The 11,184-nt window shown below is 36.6% G+C and overlaps 2 protein-coding genes across 6 annotated transcripts in view; both read right to left on the minus strand.

The window, feature by feature from the left end:
* The window catches only part of dpysl5 (dihydropyrimidinase like 5), a 26,188-nt gene extending 20,467 nt beyond the window's left edge, over nucleotides 1–5,721 (minus strand). Inside the window, exon 1 of the mRNA XM_015371764.1 lies at nucleotides 5,606–5,721. The gene's annotated coding sequence lies outside the window, so the exon portion shown is untranslated. The remainder of the gene's footprint in view (nucleotides 1–5,605) is intronic.
* A 3,659-nt stretch (nucleotides 5,722–9,380) lies between these two features.
* Nucleotides 9,381–11,184, minus strand: part of LOC107082872 (DNA (cytosine-5)-methyltransferase 3A-like) — a 64,329-nt gene continuing 62,525 nt past the window's right edge. For all 5 annotated transcript variants that reach the window (XM_015371762.1, XM_015371759.1, XM_015371758.1 and 2 more), the window contains one exon: nucleotides 9,381–10,653. In XM_015371762.1, coding sequence (XP_015227248.1) covers nucleotides 10,512–10,653 — 142 coding nt within the window. In that variant the 3' untranslated portion in view covers nucleotides 9,381–10,511. The remainder of the gene's footprint in view (nucleotides 10,654–11,184) is intronic.

Genomic DNA, 11,184 nt, shown 5'->3' on the forward strand with positions numbered 1-11,184 from the left:
TTTACACCCCTAATGCCAATACTCACCTCTACTGAACAAGCCAATAAAGAAGGTTGGCTTTGAACTCCTCTAGAACATCTGGAGAGGATTTTACAAAGAAGAATTCTTCATAAAGTAAAGAAGATTATGGGCAACAGTGAGCATCTTTTTCAGGAGATTCTTCAACAACAACAGTCTCCTTAGAAAGAGACCTCTCCAGATCCTGTGTAAGACTACAGCTATCAACCTCTATATCAACTGGTTAAAAAATACCCTATGAGTTACAGTAACATTTAATTTTTCTTTGGGATCAATCAAGTATTTTCTAAATAAATTAATTTTTTAAATGTTTTTTTTTTTTCCACTTTCAAATAGTTACTACCCCTGAAAAAAAGAAACTAACTCTAAGAAAGACATAACTTGTATATTTAATTCAGTACTAAATTTCATTAGTTTAAAATGGAATTATATTAACATTAAGAAACCCTCTTAAAGAGGTTAAGAGATTTTTTTTTTATTGGAAGAATCAGGATAGACCAGAGTTAACTGCTTTGCCTTGTAAGGGTCTGACTTTTAAATGCTGGAATTCATTTGGTTTGTTATCTCTAGAGACTCAGTGTGTATCTAGCAGTTTAATCTGTAATGATAACCACAGTGAAGAGCGCACACACATTTGATTTCATCAGTCCATGTCTACAATCTGTATGTGATTGCTTTCTGCTGCATCATAGCTGTCATAACAGGCAGAAACTCAAACAGAGAGCCAAACACTGTCACAGGCCAGGCAGGATTTCCCATGTATGCAGGCAGTAGCTGCTTCAGTACACATTGATCACATACGTCTAAGTCTCTATGTAAAGAAAAATGCACACACAGAGTTTGGAAGGTAATGGTGATGGGGGTGGAGGGTGAGCGCTCATGTGCAATATAAATGTGCATGAGCCTGAAACCGTTTGATTGTGTGTGGACAAGGAAGCTGGCACCACTGCAGTCCTTTTGGTGTTAACAATAGACATCAAAATGGGATAAGCGCTCGTCTCAGTACAACAGACAGATTTTTGTCTCGGTTCTTCCACCTTCCACCTCTTCCACTGCAAGAACTAAAGCCTAGTATCAGCCTAGAAATCTTGCATACAAAAAAAAAAACGCTCCCTGTAAAGCCGGGCATACACTGTGGGATATTTTCAATCATGTACGCAGCTACAGCTCAAACTGTACAAGGAAATCGCAGGGTTTAAAAGTTCACAGTTCACGATATATGTTATCACACTGTGCTGCCCGACGCTCATGTGATCTACCTGCTCACACTGCACTTCAAAAAACCACACATCAGAATCAGCGCCTAGATATGTTGCTGGTTGGACTCTTCAATCTGGAAGAAGAAGAAGAACTCCTTTGCACATGCGCAGTGCTCGAGGTTCTGGTAAATCAGCTCGTAGACGCTCGTAGCTCTGCTTCAACAGCAGGATTTGCCCACGAACACCTCACGATGGCCGACTGAATTTCAAACATGTTTGATTTTCTCCCGATCTTACGATTCCTGATCAGTAGGTGGTCGTGAGAGACTAATCGCCCCTGTACACCACACAATGCAGGACGCACGATGAGGCTAAAAGTCGGCCCGATTGAAAAATACTCGCACAACTGGAGAATCGGCCCGAAAATGGCAAAGAAACCATACAGTGTGTGTGACTTAAGGAGGTTCTCATTTTTGGATGAACCTTAAAAAAATTTTTCTTTTTTTGCAAATACAAATGTTAAAATTTGCCACTCAAGTTAAAGGTAACAGGAAAAGTTAAATTACAAAATGTTGTTAATCGATACAAATAAGAACAATCGCTAATGCTGAGGAGAGATCGTAGGCTGAAATAGAGTAAAGAAATCAATAATTAGCCACTGCATAAATACTGTATATATGTTCCTTTGGCACATGTCTCTCTTGCTCTTATTATGAAAGGTCTGTGGATTAATATATTTCCTGTGAATTAAGTTTCGTTTTAGAGTGTAACCATAGGTAAATTAGCCTCGTGAGACCATCCTGATCTCGCAAGCTTTCAAGGTTTCACTCGCAGATCAGTCTGGAGACTCTCTGTTAAAGAAAATTTGGAGCCGTTCACCAAACGAACGTCCAATCAGCGTTGGCTTTGAGGCGGGTTGAGGTGTGACGCAACGAGAAGCGCGACAGTTCAGTCTAAAGAACATGGCGGCTTCAGCCGATAATACTAGCGTTAGCGTGGCTATCGAGCAAGTTTTATCTGAATTACAGAGTATTTCATCAACTGAAAGAAGAGCAAAACACTGCTCTGGAGGCTTTTCTCAGAGGAAAAGATGTTTTTGCTCTTCTCCTTGACTGGTTTCGGCAAGAGTAGCCTAGCTTGTGGTTGTGTTTTCGTCGTCGCTTTGTTAGTACGTCATATGCTTCGTTGATCTGATTGGTTTATTTGGCCCGTCTATCACCAACATAGGCCAATCAGCTAACCAGTATTTTCGCCCCTTCCCAAAATTACTTCAACGGAAGGTTTCCAGATGGATATGCAGAGCAAATCCATCTGGCGGAGTCAGGTTATAGGTAAATGTCATAGCTACAACTTTTAAAAGTGTTATTTTTTTTTAAAAAAATCCACAAATCATCTTGAAGAATAAAATAATTATTTTTACTGAAAATATGTAATATATAATTAATTGCTTTATCAATTTTGATGGATTCAAAATAAATAAAATTTCAAAAATATGATCATAAATTAATAAAGAAATATTACTCTGCATCAAGTGGAATAGCATGCTGAAGTCATGTTAGTGCAGCTCAGACATTGCCAAGTCTATGATAGAGCTGAGATGTGGCTTTTCCTAAGCATTACATTTCTCAGATTCAAGCTAAAAAAAAAAAAAAGAAAAGAGCAAAACATCAGCCAAGCTTTTGAGGTTTGGTGCCAACTTAAGAAAGCAAGGGGGCTCAGAAGCCTTATAGAGGTTTTTGCTTTTTTTACCAAACAGGTTAGTTTAATGTTTGCTAATGCTAATCAAAGGTTAGCAAAAGTATTAGCCAACAATAAGCTCGCAATTCCAACAGATAGAAAGTAGTGAGTGTTTAACTCCCCCCTGCTGGCCAGGGGGAGTTAACCTGTGGCTATCTCCTTTAAATGATCACAAAAATGTCTTTAGATCACAGGATGTAACACTGATTGGAGCTCTGCTCTCCTTCCCTCTTCTTTTAAAGATGAGTAAACATAGAACCTTTTGTCCCTAAAATTCAAGTCTGATTTTACCTGTACCTTTCTCATGTGTGTTGAAGGTAAAAGAGTTTTAACTACTTGTGAATATAAGTTATGTCAATGAACAAGAATTTTTATGAATGAACCAAAACTAGACAAATATAACAACCCACAGTATGTAGCCATCAGCTTTAATTTAGTAGACCAAGTGTTTTTTTCAAACCTTTCATTTTAAAGGGTGTTCCTATGGACTTTACAGACTTTACAGGAATTTGAACTAGTGGCAGCTAAATCACAAACTCTACATGGGTTTAATGCTTAACCCCTGCACCACTGATGTTTTTCAATCATAAACATTAGGGCTTAATATCTACTATCCTACATTTACATCTTTTTTTGATTCTTTGCTTGTTGTCTTTCTATCAATGCAATTTTTTTTCACAAATCAAAAAATGTATTTTGGTGTTTAAAATCTGACATGATTTAATGACACATTGTTATTCAAAGGCTAGGGCGGGGTCACATATTATGATAAGAGCACCTGATATTACAGCTGGTGACTCGTTAGCCACTGTCCTGTCAGACTGACATTACATTGTTTAAGATGTTAACCATTAGTGTTCAGTCAATTTTTTTCTTGTATTTGCATCATCCAATTCCTTAGTACTTTCAGCAGCCATGCTTTTTCATGTGAAGCGCTCACACAACAGCTCTCTCCATTTGCTATTAATTTTCAATCTTTTGTTTGATTTGGTAATAAATGTTTCTCATTTGCCTGTCTTTACTCTTGTGTAACATTTGTTATCATTGTGTCATTTTCAGCGTGTAAATGGAGGAAGGAAAAGCTATATGGCTTCAGGAATTGGCACCGAAACATGTTAAAATTATTATCTTAGGTCTTAAAAAGCTGTATTGGTTGATCACTAGTTTTTGTTTGTTTTTGTACATATTTCGCAAATACAAGCTATTTATGGTATCTAAAAAGATAGTTTGGATTTCTATTCTGTTTATTTATGTAAAATTTACATATTCACCTGAAAAAACATTAGTAGCGAGATTTATTATTTTTTTTTACAGGAAACAGTGTGTGCCGGGAAAATGTATAACATGAATATTTTGGGCGTTTTCTTGTGCTGGGTGGAGGAGCTGCATCACTCCACACGAATAAACTGTGTCATCCTGTGAATGGATCTTGAGAACAGATTGTTATAATGTAAAGATTCTAGAGTCTCAGTCCACTCAACTAAACTGCCGTTCCCATCACTAATTACCTCTAAAGATATACTTGTATGCCACTTAATTTCTGTAGTTTTACTCCATCAAAGGTGGTACTTAAGATATGCAAAATTACTTGTCCATTCCCATTCAGAGCAATATGTGTTGAATGATGATGACGACTGCTCCTTTGTTACTTGGATTAACAGCCGTTCACTGTATGACTTGGAAACAGTACTGTTTACAGATGGTAAACACGGATTTCACATCAGGATACTCACATTTTAAAGCATAGCAATGAACATAAGCAGGATCTGTAAAGCAAACTTGCTCTAATTGTTGAATGCAATCTTCCCAAAAGCTGAGGACTAATAGGTGTAGCACCTTAAAACATCCAGTCATTGCATCATAACACCATTTACCAAACAGTCCACACAATTTCATATATTTGCAAAGTGTGTATAAAACTAAAGGCTGCAATAAAATGTATATGCATACAACACAGAATAAACCACATTATTTAATTATATCCTATATAATGAATTCATTTTAATTAGCTTTACTAAAAGTGCAATACAGGATCATCCAACCAAGCAATTTAAAAAAATAAATAAATAACCTGTTCGAGCTGTGCATCCTAATATACAAAATAAAATATATTTAAACCAGCTAGATGTGATTAGAGACTGAAGCATCATCTTCACTATACCTCAATGTTTCTAGCTAGGGGAGAACCTACAACCAAAAAACAGACTTACATAACATGTACTAGCCTTTAATGCACTAACAGGCCAAAATGCAGACACAATCACATCCTAATCATATTTCTTCACCAGCGAGCGCATTAGTTTTTTTTGACACAATGCAAAACCTACATTTATGCCGTGTTTTGATTACATTTAACAAATATCCTCCCCTTTATTAACAAATTAAGGGCGTACTGTAATTATTTATATCTAAATTTATTAAAAATATGCTTTATGAATGGCTGGCAGGTATATAACACTGAGCATCAGATGGAATATTAAGAGAATACTGAGAATCCCAACCGTTATTAATGTTTAACAGCGTTTGAATGTACAATATAACGTCGTAAATTGGCCTAAACACAGAATTAGCCCGTTTTATTCAGCAGGTGTTTATCCTCATTAAATACATTAGGACTTCGTTGTTTTACTAATTATTGTGTGTTTTCTTACCTTTTCTTTTCTGTGTGGTTTCAGACACGGTACTCCTCCCCCGGAGCTCCTGTCCGTCGGTCCGAGCACAAGCACAGTGCGAGCGGACAGCTGGCAGAGCGCGAGCCGCAGATGCTTCTCGGCTGACGATCAAGGAACAGCCAATCAGAAGCCGTACGAACCCAACCAACAGAAAAAAACCGACCAATCAGAGGTCAGATGTTTACTCAGAGGGGGGGGAGGGGACAATCTATCCCATTACTCGGGAGATGTGATGGGTTTAAATGTTATTTCAACGATATTAGAAAACGGAATAATGCAAAAATATGTTTTTTTATTGAGATGATGAAAATTAAGTATATTTGTTTAAATAATATTTAATAATTCTACTAAAAAACAATAAAAAAAACCTACACGCCATTGAAGGCAACATTTTGCATTGTGTTTCTTTTTATTTTTTGCAAAAATACCCAAATTTGAACCCCTGGTACTAAATCATAAAAGTGTTTTGAAGCAGCAGCATAATCTCCATGAAAAACAAAACGACAGACTAGGATTTTATTTTCAAATAAAATGTCTTTTTAGCATCCATAAGAATTTTACATCTATGTAAATGAAGCATTTGTAATGAAGTAAGATGCATCCAATAACTGTTTAACTCCATCAGTTTTACCTTTTTTTTTTCAGCATGCAGTATGGGCACAACAAACCTTTAACAGGCAAGGTTTGTCTAATTCAATATCAGTATTTATACAGGGATATTGATATTTTAAATAGGCAAGCATGTACAATTGAAACATGTGGTTTCATCTGCATATTAAATTTTTTCGAATACAATATCAAAAACCTAAAAAAGAGGGGATGAAAGAGCCTGAAAAATTTTTTTTTGACTTTCTTTAAAATTACTGCAGCTTCCTTTAGGGCAGTTAACTGTATCATAACACAGTGAAATAAATATGAATATGTTTAACAATAAAATGCACAAAAATTATGGGAGAACAAATATGGCTACCAATACCAAGATTGTAACTTTTGAAAGTTTAACCTAACCTTAACCCAAAATATATCTAGTAATGTTTATAAAACTGCTCATTAGGAGTCTAATAAGTTTCAACTAAATGTATAAACTCTTAAGTGGAGGTTGCAAGATACAATGACAGATAAAATTCAAAAGTTAACCTCTTAAATTAACACAGGTAGATTACACACAATCACAAGAAACAGTTGTTTTTTAATCACTTATCATTTCTTACATAGTTCAAGTACAAAGTTAAAATGCAATTTAATTAGTTCATATTCATACAAGAGTAAAATAATAGTGCCTTTTCCTAACTACTACAAACTTAAATACAGTCATTTTAAAGACAAACTTGATTTATACTAACAATATATTTTTCTTGTTTTTCCGATAAAATTTTAGCACCTTTTGAAACACCAACGGGTCCTCACTTTTCATAGAAGCTCATCATTCATTTAGTCCATGAGATGAGTGTCTGCATGCGCTGCAGCATTGTATTTGTAGCTGTTGTGTGTCTGAGCGTTCGTCGCCCTGTCTATAACAGTGTTTCTGATGTATGTTTGTCTGCAAAGTGTATCAGTGTTAAAAACAGCGCATCACTCAGCCTAAAAGCTGTCGATAGGCGAACAGAAACATCATCACCTTGTCGCCCGTCGTTTAGAAACGGCGACTTCTTTCCTCATCACTTTAATCCTGCTGCACTCTCAGACAGAAATGTGTTAAAACATTTTTTTACAAGCCAGAACGAAGCAGTCTTTGATTTAAGTCACCGTGTGTGGAACTTGTTTTTTTTGTAAAAACTCCCACAAACGTTATTCAAAAGATAAAATTCCTTATCTATACCAGATTTTTAAAATTATCCTTAGATTATCCAGTCATCAGTATATATATATATATATATACATTGAAAATATACATAGATAAAGACTCCTTGTATATTATGTTGCAACCCTGTAAACAACATTTAAGCTCCTGGAATTTATCTTGTGATTATTTTTCAGACTTTTGGTTGGAAAAAAAACTCCTAAAAGTTGACAGGTTTGATCTCAGATGAGGTTTAACTTGGCTTGTTTCAACTCATTTCTGGTCTGAGACTTTTGAACAGCTCATCTTTCCATCTGTTTCTCCTGGCATTCATGGTACGATAGCACAAGTCACTATACTAACTGTAAAATATGCTTTCTATAGCCTCTCTCTCCCCTATCTGTAGGCCAAGACTGAACTGAACTGATCACCAACCTGGAACAGTACACACACACAATAACAGATTATTATTGTAATTATTATGATCATATTGTTATTATTATCAATACTCCCTAATCTAACATGGAATCAGAGATTACATTGACTGACTGACATGCAGCACCTGGGGAAGGTGGTGATGGGGGAAGAAAGGAGAAGGACTGGGGTTGGGAGCACCGAGCGATGTGGGGAGACCATGTCACCCTCCAGCGCCGTTGGGAAGCCTGATGGTAAAACAGGCAACCGGCAAAGAGCACAGTATGCGTGTGTATGTTTGTGTTTTGTTAAAACGAAGCTGAAATGGTGGGCATTGTGTAACCAGCAGATGACTGTGTGATTTTTTTTTTGACCTGCAGAGAGAGTACTGTAAAAAAGAGCAGAGTTTAAAAAGCACCTGAAGGTTGGTTGTATAGACGGAGAGTAAACATGGTGGAAAAAAACGTTGAACCTGCTGGTTTACTGTTGACGTGCGAGGCTGGGCATGTAAAGCGTGTGTGTGTCCGCATAGACTGCATGGATTCAATCGTTAGCTGGTATCTGAGAAAGGTTGAGCGGACTGGAAGGCTTCCTGGGGAAAAAAGGGCCGCCTGAGGACCACAAGCACCAGACTGAAAGCTTTTCTAAGAAGACAGCCCTGTGTAAATAACCTACCCGTCACTAGGTGGAAGTCTCTCATAGGGCCTGTATGTCCAAAAACCACTTATCTCAGTTCTATAATTCTGAGTGATTTATATTATTGCAGCATTGGATTAAAAGGCATAATGACCAGCCAATAAACAGTTTCTTTGTTTTAAAAGAAGGTGTGCGTTATTTATACAGGGTAATCTGTTTCAGTCACAGGAAGTAAAAAAACAGCATAGTGTCTGGAGTAAAGGTCTGACTCTGATTTCAGTGGATGTTGCTGCTACTATGCAGTAACTAAAGCACAAAGTGGATCTCTACGAGCACAACTCCTGGAAAACACAAAGGTAAAAGAAAATGAAGCAATACTGGAGTTGAGGCACAAGAGAAGCTGCACCATAACACCAGGGTACTGTAAATGCTGCTGCAAGAAAGATACTGTATCCTACCAAGTCTTTAAACTTTTCGTTGAGGCAGAGCTAGTGTAAGGGATAGGCTGTATTGCAACATTATGTAGTTTATGGGTCTATATCATTTAAAATCTACCTTTTTGAGCTTTTAAACCACGTTATAATAATATCCTTTCATCAAAGTCATGCACAAAGTGGTATTTCGCTTGAGTCATGCATCTCTGGGTAATCCTCCTGAGTTTTGCTGTCTAAGTCAGCGGTCCCCAACCACCGGGCCTCGGACCGTTACTGGTCCGTGGGTCATTTGGTACCGGGCCACACAGAAAAAAAAAAATACAAATTTATCGACGAGCAGAGTCTGAGTAATGTTTTATTTTGAAAAATAAAAAAATTGCGGTATTCTCTCCCAATTACATCAGTCGGTTAATTCAGTTCAAGACTCATCCTGGGTAAATACGATCAAGTAAAAAACTGTCCACTTACATACGTATCTCGGTATATGTTTGAGGTTCTGATTGTCGTTATTATCATATTGTCGAAATGATGTCTATATTTTGGTCTATTATTGGACTAAAGTGGGACAAAATCAGACCAACACAGCCCATTTTTAAAAAACTATTTCCGGACCAAATCAAGACAATGACAGACCGACCAGATTTAGCCTAAAAACCAACATCTAAATGACGTGTGGTGTTTGCGGGGAATTAATCTAACATTTTGTGTTTTAAGAGGAGTTTAGGTTGTGTATACTATTTTTTTACCCGTTGGCATTATGGGCAGCACAAATAAATTTTTGAATGCTTATTGATAGCTCTGCCTCAAAGAAATTTGACCGTTTTCAACTTAAACAAGGTGTGAAACTTTCCTTATTTAAACACCTGAGCTATATTAGCTTTGCCTTCCTACATTTATAATAAGTAAGGTAACTAAATATGGTCCCAAATGTCTTCAGTCTTCTTGTTCTTTTTTGTTTGCTTATTTTGCTAAACAAAAAGGTTTAGTTTATCACCAGTAAACAAAGAATGCAGAGACTAAAAAAAAAAAAAAAAAAACAGAGACTGTTTAGCCCCAAAGAGCACCAAAACCTGTAGAAATGTTGTGTTTAGGTGGCACCATTTGCATTCCATCACCACCACACTAGCACCACGAGCATTAACTGTTATGTGTGTTTGCCTTTGAATTTTTGTAGTTCTTTATGTTGCTAGGCTTTAATAGATTTCAGTGTTATGGCAGAAGGATTCATTGGTGTTTTTATGTATTCAGAGACATATTCAAAAACAAAAAGCAGGAGCATCTTTGTTACTCTTGCACCCCCTGGAGGTTGTAACTAGCTGTTGCAGCACAGTAAAGCCAGAAGACATCAGTTTCAAGGTTGGACAGGAAGTATACTAATGAGTTACAGTACAGAAACCCTGTGTGTGTTTGCGTTTATAAATCACCTCGGTAGCACCAGGGAACTAAGGTCAGCCAGTGGTCTACATTACCTGTTGCTTTTGTGTGTGTCGATATCTGTTTGCCCAGTATTGTGTCATTCTGCATCAGCCAACCTTTATATACTGACTGTATTCTGTTTGTGGTAACCAGCATGTGTGTCTCTTTGTGTGTGTGTCTGAGAGAGAGAGACTTGGGTTTGTAGTTAATAGCAGGCAAAGTACTCCTTGAGCGGGGCGAACAGGTGCCTGATGACGGGGACACTCCAGGAACGACCCAGCAGCCTTTGCCTCGCCAGACGACTCATGTTGGACACATCAGTGTAATGGACAGGAAAACCAAACACCCTGAAACAAGACATTTAAGAAATTTTAATATTTATACCGTAGTACAAGATTTTACAGGATTAGCTGGAACAATCTCAGGCAAAAAAAATAATATTTTGAGTGATTTTTAAATTATTTGGGTCAAAAAGTTAAAAACTTCTTAATTTAAATGCTACAAACCCCCCCTTTAATACTATTTTGCATAAAATGAGATGACAAACACAAATCAAATGAAAACACTCTGAATTTGCATTGATTAAATTAGTGCATCATATTTAACTAAACTTGCAGCAGAGTTTGATTCAGGACTGAAACAACTAATTGGATTAATTGTAATTAATTAATTAGCTAGTTAAATACTTAACTTCTTTTGGATTTTTTAATCGAAATGTGAAGTAAGTGTACAGAATAAAATATTGCATTTGCTGAATAATAATAATTTTCTGAATAAATAACCCACGTAAAGCAAACATTAAAACTAAATTTTACAGATGAAATAATTTTTTTTTACATCAGATTAGGGCTGCAACTAACGATTATTTTAAAAATCGA

The sequence above is a fragment of the Cyprinodon variegatus genome, unplaced genomic scaffold (genome assembly GCF_000732505.1).
Source record: "Cyprinodon variegatus isolate N-32 unplaced genomic scaffold, C_variegatus-1.0 Scaffold64, whole genome shotgun sequence".
NCBI classification, from domain to species: Eukaryota; Metazoa; Chordata; class Actinopteri; order Cyprinodontiformes; family Cyprinodontidae; genus Cyprinodon; species Cyprinodon variegatus.